The sequence below is a fragment of the Physeter macrocephalus genome, chromosome 14, assembly GCF_002837175.3.
Source record: "Physeter macrocephalus isolate SW-GA chromosome 14, ASM283717v5, whole genome shotgun sequence".
Lineage (NCBI taxonomy): Eukaryota > Metazoa > Chordata > Mammalia > Artiodactyla > Physeteridae > Physeter > Physeter macrocephalus.
Genome location: NC_041227.1, coordinates 122,179,942 through 122,202,581, shown reverse-complemented (window position 1 = coordinate 122,202,581; position 22,640 = coordinate 122,179,942). Strand labels below are relative to the sequence as shown.

Genomic DNA, 22,640 nt, shown 5'->3' with positions numbered 1-22,640 from the left:
TGCAGCCATGGCATGCGGGTTGTAAAAGCTTCCCAAAACATACTGAGGCACATCCAGGGTTAAGAACCACTCCTTTAAAATCCTCAGGAATGGTGTAGCTTCACCTCCATAGTGAGCTTGGTCTTACGGGAACCTTGTAGCTCTCGACACAGCTGAAGGTTTGGGATCCCTCTGGAATACCCCTCAGATGAGATCCAGCGGGTGTTAGCTCGGCTACGAGATCCTGTTCGGACCCAGCGGGTGACTTGCCAAAACAAAGGCTCACAGCTACTCAGATCCTTTCCAGGTGGGTGTGTGGGTCAGTAGGGTTGTGGCATAGGATTGAAGCATTCTGGGTAGCTCTCAGGGGAGAGGTGTGAGCAGGAGGGACAGTTCTGCCCTTTCTAGATGCCTCTTGTCCTCCAAGACCCCTTCTCATCTTCCTGCTTTCTCTCTGCTCTTTTCTGCTGGTGTTGGGTGGTCGGGGGACTCAGTGGGTCTCACTTGCTGATTCTTGCTTGTGCACCTTGCAAGCTCGCGTGGGTCTCGCCTGAGTCCTGATTTACTCAGAGTTCACCCTGCCCCCGTCGATGGCACAGCTAGGATCGGAGCTCTCTGGGGCCCGCCCTCAAGCAGATTTAAGCCTCTCTGAACACTGGCTCTCAAGTAAGATAGTGTGCTTCTCCACAAGGGGCTTAAGTGCATCTTCTTCCACTGAGGGCAGCCAGGGCAGGTGCCCTCCACTTTACCTTTAGCAGCTTCCTGCCAGTATTTTTTTTTTTTGGAAGGGGGGCAAGTAGAGGGTGGATATTAGTGAAAATGAGCTAAGAAATAGTTGGGCTTCAGAGAATGAAGCAGAGGCTTCTCTCCCAGAAAGTGGTCCCCTGCCCTGCCTTGCGTTCCTCACAAATAGCAGCCAGTGCACTCTACTTAGGAAAGCAGAAAATTGTATAAAATATTTTAGAAAAAAATTTTAAATCAGAAATAATTTTAAAATCTTGGTCTTTTAAAAGAAGAAAGCCTTTTCCCTACTATTTTAGAAGGTTCCTGTGGAAAGACCGTGTTCTCTGACATCTCACAGTGACCCCATGCAGAGGTGCCTTGTGGTGGGTGAGGACAGCACATGGTCCTGCCTTCTGGTGCAGCATCTGAGGTGCCTAGGATGGGCGGCAGGGCAGGTGCTTGAGCGAGGGGGCTCTCTCTGGAGCTGCTGCGGGGTTGGGTCTACTGCACCCACCCCGTGCCTCCGTTTCCTTCTTTGTGAACAGGCTGTAGCAGTAGGTGCCCATGTGGGTGTAGGGAGGGCGTAAGACAAGCTGATGTGTGCCGGGTTCCAGAGGAGGCCACACACGGTGGGCCCTTGAGAAGTCTTAGCAGCTGTTCTGTTATTGTCTTCCTCCTGCTCCTCCTCCTCCTCATCTCATGCATATTTTTAGTATCTTCCCCCAAATTATTTCTTGTTTTCATTATCTTTAGTCTGTTTGAAATAGAAAATTTTTTATAAATCAATTATTGTGCAACATCTATTTCAACCTGCTTCTGAAATGTGTGTAAACAAATTGTGGTTTTTGAAACTACTATGAGCAACCTTTCAAAATATTCTTTAATTAAGATGTTCCGCATCTTCCATAGTTGAACAAAAGTAATTTAAAGGCATTTTGATGACTGTTGTGATTGCTTGTCTAATCTCCACTTTAAAAGCAAGTTTTATCATTCATAAAACACTTTTTATAGAGTAGATATAACTTGAGCCATATCATATTTGTATGTATTCCATAAATAATAAAAAAGTAAATTGTAACATTGTGAAGAAATGATTCTGCTGTCTCACTGAAGTTGGATAAAGCAAGGGAATTCATGGGAATCCTGTGTTACACGTTAATAAAACAGTTAATTTGGATTATATCAGAAAGGACATATTTTCCTAGAACAATATTTTCTTAAATAGGAAATGTTGTATCGACTATTGGAAAATGTAGATCCAAAGTGTCTATTTTCAGGAGTGTTGGGTATTTAAATTGGGTTAAGATTCATTTACTATTATTTCATATCATAATAGAGCAAAACATTTCTTAATAATGTGGTCACTTGCTAAAATTGAAATAAAACACAATCCCACCCTCTTCTCTCCAAGAGTAAGGAATGTTAATATCGCACCGAGGCGGGAGTTTTTCCTGCTGTGGCCATGACAACCGACTCCCCTCACAAAGGGACAGACCTCCCCAAACATCAGGCCCTGGCACAAACATTTGACTTTTCAAGGCAATAATATTAAAGCAAATTCCTTATCTTTGCCAAACACAAGATTCATCGTGAGAAACTTTCAGCTTCTTTAGTAGATGCATTTTCCTTCATTACCCAAATTCCTGGGTTTGATTTTTCCCCTTCTAAAACCCAACGCTAATAAAACCACTTTTTAAACACAGCTCCTGTTAATTTCAGTGTGTCTTTTCCCATTTTTCGTTTTGATTCCATGAGCTCTTTCTCTGGGCCTGCCTTGCTTTGTGGTGATGATGGAGATTTACCTATAGTTGCTAAAGCATCCCCAGGGGTCAGGAGCCAGGCCCCTGTCTCCCCTTGTGTGCATTTTCTTCTCTTGCTTGTTCTACCTGTGGTTCTTTGAAATCTATGACTGTCCTGCTAACTGGTTTGGGTTGGCCAAGCTCTAGGATTAATGCTGGAAATTAAGGTGCTACCTCATGTGAAAACAGCCAAAGACACTGCTCTGGGTCACACCCTTTGACGCCCTGCATGAGGGCCAAGGTCCTTACCTCTGGTTGCAGTGTGGTTTGTTCCAGAATGTGGCTGAGTAACAGGAAGGACCTGCCTTCTCCCCCTGTTCTCCTTACAGCAGAAAACTGGGGAGCACCTGGGGTAAGGCCTGGGGCAGACACTTTGCTGGTGTCCCCGGGACCAACATTTTTCGGGTTGTCTCAGCTCTGAGTAAGAGGGATTTATTGTTTTAACTCTGCCCACGCCTGTTGTGCTTTGTGCGACTTTCCTCGGTGGCACCAAATCTAAGTGTCTCCGTAATACGATTCAGGCTCCAGAATTTCCTTTCTAGGGAAGGTGGGGACCGTGCCCCTCGGAGGCCCCTTGGTCCCCCCTTTTGGACTAGGTGCCTCCTCTGAGCGGCCCCGCCCTCAGCGTGGAGCTTGCTGTGTGTTCACTTCTGCGCTCTGTTCCTTATTCGGAAGCCTTACCCTGGCTGCCTTGCCTTGCGGGCTGCCGCCGCTCCCCACGTTGCTCGCCGCGCAGTTCATCACTCGGAACCCCATCCTCTCGCTGTAGACTCACGTCGTCGCTCTGGCCCCCACCCCCCCCGCCGTGGTCTCGTCTTCTCTCCATAAGCCTCCCTAGAGCTTCCCACCGTTCATTTGGCATTTAATATAGGTTGTCGGTTACCCCTCCTTCCAACTCGGTTCTAACCTCTGAAGGCAAGGATTCTAAAACATTTCTTAAGATATAATATCCATACAAAAAAGTACACCTATCATCTTTGTACAGCTCAATTAATTTTCACAAACTGCACACACCGTGCAGCCAGCACCCTGATGAAGAGAGGCATCACCGGCCCCAGAAGCCCCCCTCCCCAAGGGAAACTGCTTCCCTGATTTCCAGGTGCACAGGTGAATCTGCTGCCTTTGCGCTCCATGTGCCGTCCCCACGTGGTGTCTGCTCCCTGTCCTCGGCGGTGCAAGGGGCACCCACGCCGCGCGCGGCCAGGATTGTCCATCCTTGTGTGTTTTCATATGCGTGGTGTATTTTCCATCCCAGGAGGGGTTCTTGTGCCGGTCATGTCTTGGTGAAGTAGGGTCTGTGCCTCCCGGAAGAGCTGGGGGTCCCAGTATGTGCAGGAACAGTGAACGCTGACAGGGCCTGTAGCTCATCACTGAAATATGTGTTCAGGTAACTGCCCAGGAAGTGTCCAGTCCAGTGAGCTTCTACCAGCTGATCGCACGTGTGTATGTGGCCCCAACTGCCGGGTAACCGTATCGTGCCTTTTATCAACAGAGACTTTATAGAAAGTGTTCCTGCCAGTTCTACCCAAGTTCTTCCATTCAGGGACATTGTAATTTTGTTTTTTAAAAGTATTCCCCAGGGTTTAGCTTAGTGCTCTACTGGATACATGTTTGCTGACTTTATTTTCCTCCTGTGAGCACATCTTGCTTTAACACTGGTACTGGATGGACTGTCGTCTCTTCTCATTATACTTACTCCATCAGTTTCTTCTAAGGCGGCCTGACTTTTTAGTTGGTGGTGCAGAATGTTCCTAGCTTTCCTACCGTGTGCATCACACTGAATTTTATGAAAGAGAATCCATTGAAAATTGAATTCTAAAAGAACTTTTCCTTTTCTTTTTTAAACAGTCGGATATTCTAAAAATCAAGCAATAGCACAGAGCTCAGGGTCTTACCTTTGCTTTTTGGATTCGGTAAGTAACTCTTTGTTTTATTTAAAATGTGTGACTATATGTTTTGAATAATTAAGAGGTATTACATTTTAGTGTGGTTCTTGAAAATCATTGTTCTAATATGTTACAATCAGCCTTTAAGGTTGATAAGTTGTTGCTGTTTAATTGCTGTAGCACCTAATGAGGGAATTGATTTTTGATAAATAGGGTTACATATAAACACAAAATCGCACAGCAGAGAAACATATAAACAAAGTGAAGATAAGCTAGGAAGGTGCTGACAAATACAATGCTTCAAAGATTAATAGCCTTAAATAGAAGTAATTCATGCAAGTTGGTGAGAAAACACAAAGAAAAATGAGTGGTAGATAAATAGGAAAGGACAGGAGTCCATACTCTCAGCGGTAGACATGCAAACAATGACCTTTAAAAAATGTTACATCGTTTGTGATCAAGCACAAATTAAATTAACTGAGATACTACTTTTAAAAATCAAATTAACAAAGTTCTCTACAAATGTAGATACTCAGTGTTTGGAAATGCAATGTGAACTGGTAGCATTGACAGCATAATTTTGCATTTTGTATTAAGAACTTTAAAAATGCTTGTGCCCTTGACCCTGAATTTCACTTCTAGGTATCCTTGAAATTCTGAAAAAGATTTATGTACAAAGAGGCTTTAGTGTTATTTGTAATGATGGAAAATTTGTTCATGGAAACAAGATAATACTGGATAATAGATTAACAGTGAAGTGAATTGTGGTCAATCTGTATGAGAGAATTACTGTAATGCTCATAAAGAATTTTTAATAACATGACAAATGATTATGATGGGTGAAAAAAGAACACATAATTGTATGTATAGTGTACACTCAACCAAAATTTTCTTTTTAGTGACTTTAAGGCACTCTGAGAACATTTATCTGTATGCAGTCTTCCCTTGGGCTCCTCCAGGTCTGGGGGTGAGGCGCTGCTCCAGGTCTGCGGGTGCAGGGCTCCTCCAGGGTGGGGCTACACTCCTTTTGTCTGACCACCGCCCTTTGGGCTCCTTTTCCTCTACATTTATTTGTTTTGTTTCTTTGATTTTCCATCTTTGTGGTTTTGTTTCTTCTGCTGTTTCCGGGCTCATCCCGGTGCTCGACCTCTGACCTTAAATTGGACCCCGAGCTCCTTGCTTGCAGCCCCTCCCTTCTCTGAAGTGCAATGTAAGGCAATCGTTTTCTTCTCATGACAGCTGTGGGGTGTCCCATACGTTCTGAGCGGAAATTTTAGTTATCGTCGTTGTTTTCCAGTTTCCATGGTGATTTCTTTTCCTCTTTGTGAATTTAGGTCCCAGGGTCTCAGGGGCACAAAACTGGATGAACCCTGACCCTGGGTTCAGGACGCCTCCTCGTCACTGGTCCACGCGTCCGTCTTGTTGTTTGCTTCCGTGTCCGTGATTGTGCCTGTATGTTTATTTTGATAATGCTCGGCACCTGTGAGCCTGCTGTCCGAGGCGAACGTGAGCTCCCTGCTCCGACCTCGTTATGCTGACTTCTGCTCCTGGCAACCACCACACAACGCCCTGTCCTCACCCCCTGCTGCACGTTTTGGTATCTATGCAAATTTGAGAAAAATCAATTAAAAATTCTTAGTTGTGTTTAACTTTATAGAAAGAGTACCAGGCTGTATATAGTATTTTTGAACTTTTTAAACTTAAATTGTTAAGGTCCCTCCGTGTCGTTGCACGTCATTATAGGTCATTCCGTTGTTTTAAATTGAGGTAAAATTTATATACAGTGAAGTGCAAGATTTCAGTGTGAAAACTGTGTACAGAGTGAGCAATGTGAGGGTTTTGACACTTGTATACACCCCATAACTAATAGTCCAGTCAGGGTGGAAGATGTTTCCGTCATCCAGAGCTGCTTCCAGACAGCGTGAGTGAAGCCACATGGTGTGAGCGCCTGCGTTTAGCTTCCCCGTGGGAAGGGGCCACGTCGTGGTCCCCCGTGACTGTGAGGGGTGGTGGGTCGCTCTGTGCTTTAACCCGTGGCGTGAAGCTACCACAGTTAGTTTCTGTGCTACTGCTGGTCGACATTCGAGCAGTTGCCAGTTTGGGTTATTTTATTTTATTTTTAATTAATTAATTTATTTGGCTGCATCGGGTCTTAGTTGCGGCACACGGGCTTCTCTCTCTAGCTGTGGCGCACGGGCTCCAGAGCAGGCGGGCTCAGTTGTTGTGGCACGTAGGCTCTCTAGTTGTGGCGCACAGGCTCTAGAGCGCGCAGGCTTGGTTGCCCCGTGGCATGTGGGATCTCAGTTCCCTGACCAGGGATTGGACCCGCTTCCCCTGCATTGGAAGGCGGATTCTTAATCCCTAGACCACCAGGGAAGTCCCCTGTTATTTCAATAAACGTGCCATAAACATCCTGATGTAAGTCTTTCTGTGGGTGTGTGTTTCCCTTTCTCTTGGGAAGGTACTGAGGGGCGGAGTTGAGGAATCGCAGGTGAAGGGACCTGCCGGGCGCAGTATGGCTGCTCTGTGTCACTCCACCTTCTCCCAACAGTGATGGGTCAGCCTTGGTTTCAACCGTTTTAGCAGATGTGAAGTGCATCTCATTTGTTTTCATTTACATTCCCTGATGGCTAGTGATGTTGAACACCTTCTCATCGGTTTATGGGCAATTCATAAATCCTCTTTTGTGAGATGCCCAAATCTTTGCCTGTTTTTTAAAAAGTGGGTTGTTTGTCTTATTCGTGAGTTGTGAATGTTTGTTGTGTATTCTGGATACAAGTCCTTTGTCAGATATGTGTTCTGAGTATTTTCTCCCTGTCTGTGGCTTGCCTTTTCATTTTTTAATGAGCAGAAGTTTTAAGACTTGATGAAGTTCAAATTATTGATTTTTCTCTTTTATAGTTAAATTTTTTTTTTCTGAGAAGTCTCTGCTTGCCCTAAAAAAGTTATTCTCTTGTTTTCTTACTTTTATGTTTAGACCCATTATCCACCTTGTGTTCATTTCTGTGTCTCATGCGGTAGGAAGCAGGCGTTAAGTTTTTCTTGTGAATATTAAGTTGCACCAATGTTGAAGAGACTTTCTTTTCTCAATTGAATTGCCCCCGTGCTTTGTTGAGAATCAATTGGCCATGTCAGTGTATTTATTTCCAGACTTTCTGTTCCATTGTTTCTCTATTGTCTGCATCTCATTCATTCGTCTGCTGTACAACATTCCACTGGGCAAACACACTGCGTGGATTCACTCATGCTCCTACTGACAGGCACCCGGGCCGTTTCCACACTCTTGCCCTTGTGAATAGCTGTTGTGGATGTTCTTGCACACACCCCCTGTTGTACACGTATGAGAGTTCCTCTTGTGTTCACACCCAGAAGTGAGTGTCCAGGACTCAGGGGATGAGCGGGTTCGTCTGTGGGAGAGGAGCTGTGCTGCTGTCATGAGGCTGGAGACTTCCGTCCCTCCTGGCAGGTCACTGTGGGTCCTGAGCCTCCCCAGCACTGGGTGTCCTCAGGCTCCTAAATCTTGTCCAGCAGGTGGGAGCAGAGTGGAGCCCCTCTGTGCTTTGATTTGTGCCCCCTGATCTCGAGCTGTGGTCAGCCTCACTCCAAGTCAGTTGGCCATGTGAGTTTCCTCTTTTTGTGACACGTGTTTATATCTTTTTGCCCATTTTCCTTTTTCCAACTTTGAGAAGAGTGGCAGGGTTAGTACCAAAAACTCTGTTTTGAAGGCCAGCATTGCACCCATCAGCCCGGAGCACTTCCGTGTGTTTCCTGTAAAGAAGAACGTCTCCTCCGACCCAGAGCAGGAAAGTCTCGCCGACAGGTGGCTGATACTAGTGCCCACCTCATTCACGTTTCACCCAAGGGCCCCAGAACCCATGTTGCCTTTACCTGGGAGTCTTTCATCTCCTCCTCTGGAGCATTCCCCAGCACCTCCCTGACTTTCTTCATCTTGATGTTTTTGAAGATTCCCAGGCACTTTTGTAGAATGCCCTTAAAACTGGGTTGGGCCAAGTGTCTCTGTCCAGAAATCTCAGAAGGGGTGCTGCCTTCTTCCCAGTGTCCCCTTGGGTGCCTGTGATTTTGATTTGCCCCAACCCTGACGATGCCCTCTGGTCACTTGACGAAGGAGGCGTTCCCCATCTGGGGGGCTCCCGTAGAGACTTCCCCTTTGGCCCAGCCTTCCTTGGGCACGGGGTGTGAGGATGGTGGCAGGGTCTGCGGGGAGCAGGCCTTGGCCCCTGAGTGTGTACTTGCGGGAGGAAGATGGCTGTGGCCTCCATGAAGGCCGGGTGCGAGCGTGCCTGCCGCGTTCTGTCTCAGCACGGGAGTGATGCCGGCGCTGCCCGACCACAGATGGCACGTCAGAATGGATCATTTCTGCATGAAGAATGGGTCCATGAGGCCCCTTGGCTGGGCATTGAGGTTGCATTTTGACTTGTTAGCCACCTGGGATGCAGTCTGGTGCCCGTGTTTGGATTCAGAGCATACTTCACTAGGAGTGATAACATCAGGGCTGCTCCTGGGACTGGAGTTCATTCATTCAGCAAATCGGTACCTGGATGTGCCAGGTGCAGCAGCGGGTGCAAGGGATACAGCAGTGAACAGACCGAGACGGCGAAAGCCAGAGCTCAGGCGACATCAGGCCCTGTGCCTCTGCTGCCTCCCTAGCCTCCCCTGAGAGCGGCCGCTTCACCTCCTGCAGCCCACGCGCCCGGGCCCTGCCCTTTCTCTCTCTCACGCACCTGCCTTACCTACCACACCGTCCCCTCCGGCTTCTCAGTGACGCTCTCACCCCTCTGTGCAGTGGTGGGGCGTGCCTGCGCCTGGGATTTCGCACCCCCAGCACTTCCGATCTGCACACGGCATTTATCACCTTCAGTACTGCGTTCTTTTTTATCGTCATTGTCTGCCTTCCCTGATAGAATGCCAGCTGCACACAGCAGGGAATAGGCCGTTTTATCACTGATGTTTCTGAAGCACCTGGAACTTGGCAAATAGTAGGTATTAATAGATACTTGTTAAATGAATGAGTGGAGTTCGGGTTTATGTGTTCAGTTTAAATGCTTCAGTTAGATTGAATTAGATACTTCTGTATACTTATCTTGGAACCCAGCCATCCTGTTGGCTGTCATTTCCATGGAGAGCGATGTTCTGAGTTTCTGAGTCTGTTTACAGACTGACTTTCAGAGCCCATCACTGTAGTGCAGCCCTTCCGAGAGTGTGCTCTTAGTAGCTGTCCTGCAGGCTGCTGCCTGGGGGCCAATAGTGCCTTTCCAGAGTGTTGGAAGGGCCTCCCGGGGTGACCTCGGTGTCACTCCTAGTCCCAGAGGTGTCCAAGGATATTTGTTTTGGAGAGAAAGCGAGTCACACAGAGATCCCGATTATCTCAGAAGGTGTCTGTCAGCAGTGTTTCGGGTGGGCAGGAGGTCGACACCCATCCCCCTGTGGGACGTTGAAGTCCGCAGAGACAGTCCCTCCAAGCCCAGGAGGCAAAGCACAAAGCTCAGGGACACGGGGATTTGCCCCAGAAGAAACCCATGCAGAGTGGGGCTGGTGTCTCCCACAAGGGCCTGCGGGGCTCTGGCCTATGGCCTTCAGACAGAGGACCCACGCTGTGTGATCTGGGCACCATCATCAGGAAATAAATTCTACTTAGAAGGGGGTGTCTGTGGCCTTTCCTAAAAATGTGTTTTGCATTTGCTTACGTCGTCTTTGATTTCTTTCATCAGCATTTTGTGGTTTTCGGATACAGATCACGTACATATTTTGTTAAGTTTGCACCAACATACTTCATTTTCTTTGGAGCAGTTGTTTGTGGACATAATATCTCTCATTTCTGTGTTCGTTGTGAGTATCTAGATATGTGATTATTTTATGTGTTGATCTTGTAGAACTCACTGGTTCTAGGTTTTTAGATTAGATTCCTGAGGATTTTCTAGGTGGACAATCACATCATCTGCAAATAGGAGCAGTTTTATTTCTTCTTCTCTCATCTGGAGGCCTTTTATTTGCCTTCCTCGCCTTATTGCTGTGGCTGGAACGTCCATGCACGTGAAGCAGACATCTTCGCTTCCTCCTGACCTGGGAGGAAGCAGTAGCTTTTCACGTTGTGTGTCATCCTCTGTTCCTAACTTGCTGAGAATTTTTATGGTGGACAGGTGTTGGATTTTGTTGCATGCTTTTTCTGTGTCAGTTGGAACTTATTGGTTTTTAAAATATGTTTTTTACCGAAGATTTTTTCCATCTTCTTGGAATTTGGGAATTTTTCTGAGTGTGTCAGGAATCATTTCTGGAATGTGGCGAGCTCTTTCAAAGTACAGACTCAAGGTTTTTTCAAATGAGATGAATTTTTCTATATTGGCTCTTAATTTCTTCCTCTTAGCTTGTTTTCTTCTTTTGGGTTCTCGTGTTTGAATGTTGGGTCTTACAGTTTGCTCACTTCCCTTTTGATTTCTGTTTCTCTGTAACTTTGAATATTATAGTTCGACCTTCCAGTGCATTTACTCAGTTGTGGGCTGTGACCACCCCTTTCATCTTCGCCATTGCTGTTAGAAGTTAGGTGTTAGGCTTTCCATTCCTCCATGTTCTAGGACACCTTTGAGAACTCCTCTTTTTTGTCCTCTCCTCCGGCAGCTCTAGAGAGCTGCCACTTCGCTCTGTGTCCTGGGTCCTCGTAAGCGCATTAATGGTTGATTTTGTTTGTTTATGGCTCTCTGCACTCTTGGAGGCCAGGCTACACCGTCCGGGGGCTGTGGCAGCAGGCATGCCAGGAGGTGTGGGGTCTCCACTCCTGGGACTGAGCCCTTTTATCCACGGAGGGATGGCCTCTGCTGGGTCCGGGAGAGACCTGCTTCCAGGTGTCCTGGGCTTCTGGCCAGTTCAAAACCCAATTCTTTCCCAGCCTCAGGGGTGAAGAGAAACTTAATCGTCTAGCTACCCCTTTCCCCAGTCCTCCCGGCAGATCTGCTGACCTTCCTGGTGCGCCTGGGCACCCCAGCCCTCCCCAGGGTGTCTGCGGATCTGTGGACTCCTGGAGCATGCATTCGGTCTTGGGGCTGCTGGCTGCTCTCCCCTCAAGCTGCTGTGCAGTTGTGGCCTTTTGCTGCCCTCTGGGCTGGCCGATGTGTTCAGTGTTGGAGGGCATCGAGCACGAGGTCTCGGCCCCGTGTTTGCAGCACTGGGGTCACCTCCCCACTCCCTCTCTCAGCAGCACAGCATCTGCTTGCCTGGCTGCAGAAGGTGGCTTAGGCCATGCTGCCTGTCAGAGGGCAGCAGGGGCCTCCCTCACCACATCCAGGACAGGAGGCTTCCCTGAGGCTCAGCCCGGGTCTTCCGTGTTCCAGGAGTGTTATCAACACACTTAGATTTGCCAGTCATCTTCGTTTCATGGTGGGGTCAGCTTCCTGGACTGTCCCCACTTTTCCCTCCAAGCAGGCGTTTATACCCAGTAGGTTTTGTCATCCCGTGAAGTGTGCTCCACTGAGGCCATGGAGGCTGTGAGCTCGCCCGCCCACCCACACCTGCCGTTCGTCTTGGGTCCTGGAACAGTGTTCTGCTACAAGGCAGAGAAGCAGCACAGCACCTCCGATGGCATCTGTGTTTAAGTTAGAAACGGGGGTGCCCGCCTGGAAGATAGTCTGGCACGGCGGCAGTTCCTAAGCTGGCTGCAGGAAGATCCATGTGAAGGGTGATCTCTCTAAGACACGGCGCTACATGCTAGCAGGGATCTGTTGAATCCACTGGGCTTTTCTCTTGAGTTTCCCAGCTTCCAGCTGTCGGGGCTAGTGGAGGACAACACGGTGCTGGGGGAATGTAGGAGGCTGCCCTTGCTGAGTGCCCGCAGGCTGGTTGCCCAGGCCCCAGGGGAGTCTCCTTCCTGACAACTGGGAGAGCTGCTCGGCCACCTGGACACGCGGGGGGAGGTCTCGCTCTCAGGAGGGACTGTCCTGGACCTTTGTGTTCTTGGCTCTCGTACACCCTGCCCTGGCCCCGTTCACCTTTGGGTCTAAAAGGAAGCGTGGAACAGAGCAGCGTCCTGCCTGGGTCAGGCCTGGGTCCTCCCCATGCCGTGCCCACCGCAGTCTGGCCTTTTTTCTCTGTGAGATCAGAGAAGGAACTGGCACAGAATCTGGGTGGTGGGCCGGGGAGGGGGAAGGGGGGATCTTTTAAATAACTGATTTGCAGGTGACCGAAAAAGTGATTTCAGCCTCTTTTGCCATTAAACATTTTTTCCAAACTACTGGTAAGTTGGAGCATTCATTGACTGATGTAGATATTAGCGGTTTGTGTTTCTATTTCCCCTCCAATTCTTCCCTGCGCGTGTGGGGAGGGGGTGGAATGTTGAGACAGCAGGAAGAGGATTGAGTGCCTCCCGCCACGTCCCTCCTGGGAGTGGAACACAAGACCACGCACTTTACTTTGAGGGTTTTTGAGAGCAAAGCATTTGACCACAGGGCATGGTGGTTACCACGAGGCTACTGAATAGTGTTATTTTCACTATATTTGGAATGGTGTACTGGCCAGTAACTTATTAAATGCAGATGTTGCCAGCCGAGTGAGGAAGTTTGTTTCTCCTGTCTCTGCATCACATGCCACCTAATTTTTTAAAACTTTACTAAAGTATAGTTGATTTACAATGTTGTGTTAATTTCTGCTGAACAGCAAAGTGACTCAGTTATACATATTCTTTTCCATATTCTTTTCCAGTATGGTTTATCACAGCATATTGAATATCATTCCCTGTGGCCACCTGATTTTTATGTTTGACTTGTCAATTTTAGCATGGGATCATTCAGAAAAGAATATTGGTGTCAGCTAGAGATAATCTGCTACAACTTTAGAAAACAGTTGAGAAGTGTTGTGTGTTCAGGTCTGGAACAGGTGGAGGCTGCTGCTTTTCCAGGCGTGTCACCTAGAAATTTCAGCTCCGCAGGTAAGCACTGTTGCCCCCACCCCCCCCGCCCCCGAGCAGGAGACAAGTCGCTTGGAAGCCCCAGGAGAGGTGCAACCAGGCCGGAAGGAACCAGAGCATGGGGCACTGGGGACCCTCCAGGTCCCTTCTCCCTGCCAGCCTCGCTGTCCCTCAGTCCTCACCCCTGTCTTATAGCTGCTGGTGGGCAGGAGGTTGTGCGTTTTCATGTGAATATGTTTATAATTGAGCTGAACTTCAGTTGTTTTAAAATCAAAGGCAATTTTGCCACGTTTTAAAGTTATACTTTTCCTTCTGTCTTCAACAATGTAACATGGTAAACAAACATTCCCCCTCCATTAAAATAAATAATTGACAGGAAATTCAAAGTTTTCGGTAGAAATTCTTTTACAGACTTTATCGACTAATTTGAGAGTGTTGATGCCGCTGTGTGGTACGCAGGGTTGGTAGGTGGCATGGTGCTCTTAGCTGGATTCACTAAGAAGCTGGGTTGCAGACTTCCAGTCCTGAAAGCCCGCGAGGTTTGTTGCCTGCAGGGGCCACGCTGGGAGCAGCAGTCAGGATGGCCAGCCCTGCCCGCCTCTCCTTCTCCAGACACACCACTCACTTTCCTTTCTGCTCTCCCCCACCTTTTCTTTCCTGAGAAAAAAATTATGGGCTTGTGTTTCAGACCCAAGACCTGGAGGGTATCAGCTGGCTCAGGAGCAGGGCCATGTGATTTTAGTGGTGGCCTTTCCCAAGGAGGCTCAAGAAACAGGTGATGACCTTAATTTAATGAGGTGGAGGAATGGGCGACCCCTTACTTGATGGCAGCTGCCAATCGGTAAATATCCATGTGTGTAGACTCTTCTACTCCTGTTCTTTGAAAGAAGAAATAGTCCTTATTCTTAACACTCATGTTCAGAAAGATTTTCCTTGAACAGAGGAAAGACAGAAAATAGTTGAAGACAGACCTGAGACATCTCGGCAGCGTAGCTACTCACGCTCCCCCGAGGCCAGTTTCTCGGCGCGCCACACTCTTGTTTTGTCCGCTCCATAACCTGTTGTGCCTGGAAAGCTCTGCTCTTGCCAAGTGCCACTAAAGGTGATTTTTAAAAAGAAGTGATGCCTCAGACAGTAGTGAGCTTTTGAGATATTTGTTATTTGTACAGAGTGCTTTCATTCTAAGGCTTAGGCAAGGGGGATGACCCGGGTGTTTGCTCAGCTGCTTCTTCCCAGCGCTGGTTCCGAAACCGCTGGCCAGGGAGAGAGCTTGCTGGAGACGGAGATTTGGGGCCCGCTGCTGCAGGCACTCACACTCCCGGGCTCCCCGACAGACTCGGCTTTAACGAGCTCCAAAGTGGTTCTTTGGCGGCCAGCATGGGCTGTGTGGGCCTTGGGTGGCCTCCACCTAAGAACTTGCATTTTCCCACGTTCTGGTTCTCAGGTAGGTCGGTGCTGGACCGTGTTGTCCCAGGTGCTCCATCCATGGTGTTCCCGAGGTCCGAGCGGTCTTCTTGTCCATCGCGGAGTCTGGCTCTTACTGCTCGTTTTGCTGTCCCTCTCTGTCTTACCAAACTGCGGGGGCTGTGAGAGCAGAGGTCTCTCTGTCTCCTGCACGGGGTGTCCTGGGCCCTGGTGGGCACTACGTCGGAGCTGCCTGCCCTGCAGAGCCCACAGCCAGGGTGGGCTTGCAGAGAAGAGGAGGCAGAGTTGTAAGGAAGGATGGTGTGGATTCCACCCCGGAGAGGGCGCGGTTCGCTCTGCATGCATGTGCTCCGCGTGGACCCCAGTTCCGGCTCAGGACCAGAGCTAGGACCAGGGCCAGTGCGGGGCGTGTCTTCCCACCGAGACTCCCTCCGCTCCCCTTCCTGCCAATCGCTTGCTGGTGGGAGGGAATTCTTGTCTTCTAACTGAAGGTAATTCCTTCCTCCACTCCCCCAGGACAGAGCAAGTGGCGGGGGCGGGGCTCCAGGAAGAAAGGGGTGGAGCTGGGGCAGAGCAAGAAGCAGGGGTGGGGCGTTGGCAGCACTTGGGTTCGGGGTTCTGTTGGAAGTGCTGTCAGCAGAGGAAAATGCACAACTTGAATTTGTGCGTATATGGTAAAATTGTGCGTTTGATTCTAAGTTATTTTTGTGTTCTTATGCTATAATTATAGCTGTAGAAAAATTATATATGTGTATAGATAGGGACTAGAAGGGAACTTAGAACGGTGAAAACGGTGCGTTCTGAGCATGGTGATGTTGTGTAATGTATAATACTGAACATTTCTGGTATTGCTGCTATGGAGCTTGTGCAATAAACCCAGAATTATAATATTCTCGAAAAGCATCATGGAGTGAAGTCAGATTAAGTTTTTTCTAAATACTGAGTTTACTTTTTTTTTTTTTTTTGGCGGTGCGCGGGCCTCTCACTGTTGTGGCCTCTCCCGTTGCGGAGCACAGGCTCCGGACGCGCAGGCTCAGCGGCCACGGCTCACGGGCCCAGCCGCTCCGCGGCATGTGGGATCTTCCCGGACCGGGGCGCGAACCCGTGTCCCCTGCATCGGCAGGTGGACTCTCAACCACTGCGCCACCAGGGAAGCCCCTGAGTTTACTTTATTAGAGACATTATACTTTAAAAATCCACTTGACTGGGATATTACTTACATATAATAAAGTACACTCATTTAAGTGTACATTCAATGAGTTTGACAAATGTATACACACATATAAAAACCATCTCAGTCAAGTTTAGAACGTTTCCATTGCCCCAAAAAGTTTCCACATGCCTCTCTACAGTCATTCCCCCACTCCCTGAAGCAACTACACATGTGATTTCTTTAGGTTAGTAATCTAATTATCTGTTCTTTCGACAGATTAGATTTTTCCCCCTGTTCTAGAACTTCATATAAATGGAATCATACAGTATATATTCTTGTGGTTGACTTCTTTTGCTCATCATATGTTTTTGAGATTTATCCGCGTTGTTGCTTATACCAATAATTCAGTTTTTTTATTGCTGAGTAGTGTATTCCAATGCATGGATAAACCAAAATTGTTTATTTATATAGCCATCCATTGATGGACATTTGGATTGCTTTCCAGGATTTGGCTATTATGAGTAAAGATGCTGTGAAAATTTGTGTATAAGTCTTACCATGGACATTTGTGTTCGCTTCTCATGGGTAAATATCTAGAGATAGAACTGCTGGGTGATATAATACATGTACATTTAACTTTGTGAGAAACTTCAAAACTATCTTGCAAAGAGACTGAGCCATTTTACACTCCCCCCAGTAATTTGCGAGAGTTCCAGTAGTTTTCTATTGTTACAGCACTTGGAATTGTCTTTTAAATTTGAGCCTTTGTAGTGTGCACGTAGTTCTATCTCATTGTTTTAGCTTGCATTTCCCTGATGACTAAATATGTCGAACATTTATTCGGGTGCTCAGTGATCATGCATGTATCTTCCTGTGTGAAGTGTCAATTCAAATCTTTTGACTATTGTTTTTATTAAGTTCTTTGTCTTAGTATTGAGTTTTTAGATGTAAAAACTAAATTCTGTATGTAAGTTCTTTCTCTCAGTTTAGTTTGCCTGTTTATCTTCTTAATTTCCTAAAACCACCTTTTGATGAACAGAAGTTGTTAATTGTTATAAAGTCCTTTTTTCAGTTTTTCCTTTTAAGAATTAGGATTTCTGTGTCCCATCTAAGAACCTACGAAATTGTTTTCTACCCCAAGACTTTCTTCTCTCTTTTCTCCTAGAAGTTGTTTAGTTTTATCTTACACATTTAGATCTGTTATCTATTTTGAAGTTAATTTGAGGGTATGATGTAAAGTAGGGATTGAGGATCATTTTTTCCCCTATGATAACTGGTTGTTACTATCCTTTCCCGATTGAATTACCTTGGCACTTTTGTTGAAAATCAAATGACTGAAAGAAATATAGATCCATTTCATTTCTGGACACTCTGTTCTATTCCATTGTTCTTTTTGTCTATCTTTATACCAAATCCATACTGTCTTGATTACTGTAGCAGCTGTAGTGATAAAGCTACAATGTCGTTTTATTGAAAAAATCAGGTATTGTAAGTCCTCTAGCTTTGTTCTTCCGTTTCAAAATTGTTTTCACCTCTGTTTAGGTCTTTTGGATTCCTGCAAAATTTTAGAATCAGCTTGTCAAGCCTGCTTGGATTTTTATTGGAACTGAATTGAATTTATAGTTCTGTTTGGGAATCTTAATATTGAATCTTCTAATACATAAACATGGTGTATCTCTCAGTTTATTTGGGCCTTCTTAAATTTCTCTCGGAAATGTTTTGTAGTTTTCAGTATACAGGTCTTACATAAATTTAACAAAATACTTCCCAAGTATTTTATGAGTTTTGGTGTTATTGAAAATGGTATTAACAAGTCGTCTCCCAGTTTTATAGTTGTATTGCTATAAATATACTAAGTTACCTTATTAGTTCTAGTTTTGTTTTGTCTTGTTTTTGTTTTTTGGAGTAAAAACTCACTATGAAGTGACCACGGCACCTGTGAGTAAAGACTGCCTCTTTCTCTCTGGTCCATGTGCTTTTATTCCTTGTTCTTGGCCCATTATCCTGGCTGGGACCACTGCCCCCCGCACATGCAACACTGAATAGAAGTGGTTCTGGTGACAGTCCTTGTCATGTTCAGATTTTTTATTTGTTTCATCACTTACAGTAAATTAGATTTACTGTAAAATTTACAGTAAATTAAATTGTGTGGAGCAGAAGTCGCTCCTTTTCATTGCTGTTTAATATTCCACGATATGAATATGCCCAGTTTATCCATTCTGCCGTTTGGACATTTGGGTGTTTGAGCAATGCTGCCAGGAAATCCTTGTGCATATATCTTGGTGCACACACACAAATGCACGTTTAGGGGTGGAACTGGGATGTCTCTGTGTACCCGTGTTCAGTGGATGCTGCCGGGTTCCCACAGTGGCTGGTCAGTTTGTGCTCCCTCCAGTGTACAGGCATCCTGGCTGATTTGTATCCTTCCTCACAGCTCTGCATGCTGTCTTTAGCCCAGCGTGAATGTGCGTGTGGCCTGCTTCTGGCCTGTGTGTTCTGTCCAGTTGGGTTATTGATCTGTCCTTTTGTCTGCCGAAACCACAGTGTAGCTTTAGAGAACATACTGTAATTTGATGCTATATGTTTTCTTGTTCATCTACCTAATATTTTGGGCTGTTTTTTAAAAATCTTTTTGCATTTTTATATAAATGTCAGAGTAATTTTGTTAATTTTCACAAAATCCCCTCTGAGGATTTTGACTGGAATTATATTGAATCTATAGATCAATTAGGTGAGAACTAACTTCTTTACGATATTGAGTCTTCCTAACAAAGAAAATATATGTTCATTGATTTATTTAGGTCTTCTTTAATTTACCTCAATAGCCATGAGTAGTTTTCATAGCAGAGGGTTTACAAGTCCTTTGTTAAATTAATACCTTGGTATTTGATTTTTTAAAAAACATTTTTATCAGCTCTACTGAGATGTAATTCACATAAAAATCCACCCATTTAAAGTGTACAATCCAATGGTTTTCAGTATATTCATAATGTTGTACAACCATCACCACAATCTAATTTTAGACCTTTTCCATCACCACAAAATTAAACCCCATACCTATTAGTAATCACCCTCTCATTCTCCCAGCTCCTAGCCATGGGCAACCACTAACCTCTTTTCTGTCTCTATAGCTTTGCCTGTTCTGGACTTTTCATATAAATGGAGTCTACACTATGTGGTCTCTGTGACTGGCTTCTTTTACTTAGCATGATGTTTTCAAAGTTCATGATGTTGTAGTGTGTGTCAGGACTTCATTTCTCTTTACTGTTGCGTAGTAGTCCATCTTATGAATATACATTTTTTGGTCTATTTACTAGTTGATGAACATTTGGGTTATTTCCACTTTTTGACTATTATAAATAATGCTGCTATAAACATTCCTGTACAAGTTTTTGTGTGGATAGATGTTTTCAGTTCCACCTAGGAGTGGAATTGCTGGGTCACATGGTAACTCTGATTTTAACATTTTGAGGAACTGCCAAAATGTTTTCCAGAGTGACTACACCATTTTACATTCTCACCAAAGAGTTATTTGATCTTTTTTGATACTATTGTAAGAGGCATCATTTTTAAAAATTTTGTACATATAAAGAAATTATTTATTGATCTTGTATCCAGAAACCTTATTATTATTATTTTTTATAAATATCATCTATTCTCTTTATTAATCTTTTTTTTTTTTTTTTTTGGTGCGTTGGGTCTTTCTTGCTGCGCACAGGCTTTCTCTAGTTGCGGCAAGTGGGAGCTCCTCTTCGTTGTGGTGAACGGGCTTCTCATTGCGGTGGCTTCTCTTGTTGCAGAGCACGGGCTGTAGGTGCGCGGGCTTCAGTAGTTGTGGCTCACGGGCTCTAGAGCTCAGGCTCGGTAGTTGTGGCGCACGGGCTTAATTGCTCAGCAGCATGTGGGATCTTCCCAGACCAGGGCTCGAACCCGTGTCCCCTGCATTGGCAGGCGGATTCTTAACCACTGTGCCACCAGAGAAGCCCCCAGAAACCTTATTATTCATTTTTAATTCTAATATTTCTCTGTTGATTATTTTGGGTTCTTTATGTAAGCAATCATTTTTTCTCTTTCTAGTAAGCCTTGTATCTTATTTTTTTTTTTGGACTCAAGTCTCCAGTGAATTGTTAAATAGAAATCATGATAATGGGCACTCTTGTTTCCTTCGCAGTCTCAAAGAGAGCGCTGAAACCTTTCACTGTTAAGTACAATATGTTGTTTACTGTAGATTTTTTTCGTAGATAGCCTTAATAAGTTCTCTCCAAAAGCTGAAGAAATATAGGATGCCCTGAGACAGCAAAAGGGTACTGGGATTGGGTGGAAATGCTTCAGAAAAGTGTCATTTCTGTTCTCCTCCATTTTAACTGCTCTCCCCCCGCTGTGAACTCCATCCCTCTGCAGTTGTCACTCACAGGACTTCCATTTAGGATCTCTCCTTCGATTGAATGCCAGTAACACTCACCTCTGCAATAGAATGAAAGATCTTCAATGTCGGGAAGGATGTTGTGTCTTCAGGATGGCACTGGTTACTGCTAGATATAGAACTTGTAAATATTTTCTCCCAGTCTATGGTGGTCTTTTTACTTTCTTGATAAATTTATACCTAAATTAAAACACAAAATTTTTAACTTTTGAAGAAGCCCAATTTGTCAAATTTTTCTTTTCATCATTTGTGCTTTTGTTGTCGTATCTAAGAATTCTTTGCTTAATTCAAAGTAACCAATATTTGCTCCAAGTTTTTTTACCTAAGATTTTTAAATTTTAGCTCTTATACTTAGGTCTGTGATCTATTTTGAGTTAATTTTTGTGTGTGATGAGGGTCTGCATTTACCTTTTCCCTGTGGTGATCCACTTGTCCTAGCAGTTTGTTGAAAAGACTATCCTTTTCCCATTGAACTGCCTTGAATCAACCGTAACTGCAAAGGTTATTTCTCTATTGTCAGTTATGTTCTACTGCTGTAGCTTTCCAGTAGTGAGTTTTGAAGTCAGAAAGTGTAAGTCCTCCATCTATAATATTTCTTCCTTTTTGAACATTGTTTTAGCCATTCTGGATCTTTTGTATCTCCAAATAAATTTTAGGATCAGCTTGTCATTTCTACAAAGAAGCAAGTTGAGATTTAGATTTCTGTTGTATTGAACCTGTAGGTCAATTTGGGGAGAATTGCTTTGCTGAAGAATTGAGTCTTCCAGTCCATCAACATGGGATGTCTACCTGTTTATTTAGGTCTTTAACTTCTTTCAGCAATGTTTTGTAATTTTCACCATACACGTCTTGTACTTCCTTTGTTAAATTTATACCTCAATATTTTGTTCTTTTGATGCTATTGTAAATGTAAAATTTTCTGAATTTTATTTCAGATTCTTCAATGCCAATATATAGAAATACCATTGATTTTTGTATCTTGATCTTATATTATGTGACCTTGCTGAAATTAATTCTAGTAGTTTTTTGGTGGATTCCTTAGGGTTTTTTAAATACAAGATCATGTTGTCTGCAAATTGAGACAGTTTCTTCCTTTCTGATCTGGATGCCTTTTATTTCCCTTTCTTGCCTGATTGCACTGACCAGAACTGCAGTGCTCTACAGAAGTCACAAGAGCAGATATCGTCCCTGTTTCCAACCTCAGGGAAATCATTCCATCACCCACCATTAAGATGTAGCTGTAGGGGTTTTGTAGATGCTTTTTATTGGGTTGGGGAAGTTCCTTTCTGTTCCTATGAGAGTTTTTATCATGAATGACCATTAGATTTTGTGAAATGCTTTTTCTGCACTTACTGAGATCATCATGTAGTGATTGTTCTTCTTTCTTTCAGTATGATCTATGACATTAATTGGCTTTCAGATGGTAAAGCAACCTTGTATTTCTGGGATAAATCCCACCTGGTTATAGTAGATAAGCCTTTTTATACATTGCTGGATTTGGTTTGCTTATTTTGTCAAAGACTTTTTCATCTATATCCATGTGGGATATTGTTCTTTAGTTTTCTTTCCTTGTGATTTCATTTTCTGGCTTTGGTATCGGGTAATATGAGCCTCAAAGAATGAGTTGGCTGCCTCTTCCTTTTTCTGGGAGACTTTGTAAAGGTGGGATGTTCTTTATTCTTTGAATGTTTGGTAGAATTCACCATCTGAGCTTGGACTTTTTTGTTTGGAGATTTTAAATTACTAGTTCTTTTTTTTTTTTTTTTGGCTTTTTATAGATCTATTTAGATTTTATATTTCTTCAGTCAATTTTAGTAATTCACGGCTTTCTAGGAATTCGTTCATTTCATCTAAATTATCTAAATTGTTGGCATGCAGTTACTTATAGTCCTTTTAACTTTTATGAGGTAAGAACTGCTGTCTCCTTTTTCACTCCTGAATTTAGTTATTTGTGTCTTCTCTTTTTCTTGGTCTGTCTAGCTCAGGAGTCCACAGATGAAAGCTCACAGGCCAAACCCACTGGCAGCCACTGTTTTTGTATAGCCTCTAAGCTAAAAATGGTCTTTTTATTTTTAAAGTGTTGTAAAAACAAAACAAAACCAAAAAATACAAAGAATATTGACAGAAACCGTATGTGGCAGCAAAAGCTAAAATATTTACTATCTGGCCCTTTATAGAAAAAGTTTATTGGGCTTCCCTGGTGGCGCAGTGGTTGGGAGTCCGCCTGCCAGTGCAGGGGACACAGGTTCGTGCCCCGGTCTGGGGGGATCCCACATGCCGTGGGGCGGCTGGGCCCGTGAGCCATGGCCGCTGGGCCTGCACGTCCGGAGCCTGTGCTCCG

The 22,640-nt window shown here is 44.9% G+C and overlaps 1 protein-coding gene across 1 annotated transcript in view; it reads left to right on the top strand.

Annotated features, from left to right (window-relative positions):
* B3GNTL1 (UDP-GlcNAc:betaGal beta-1,3-N-acetylglucosaminyltransferase like 1) overlaps nt 1-22,640 on the top strand; it is a 102,600-nt gene that overhangs the window by 18,375 nt on the left and 61,585 nt on the right. Inside the window, exon 5 of the mRNA XM_028498916.2 lies at nt 4,350-4,414. Within this exon, the coding sequence (XP_028354717.1) occupies nt 4,350-4,414 (65 nt within the window). The remainder of the gene's footprint in view (nt 1-4,349; nt 4,415-22,640) is intronic.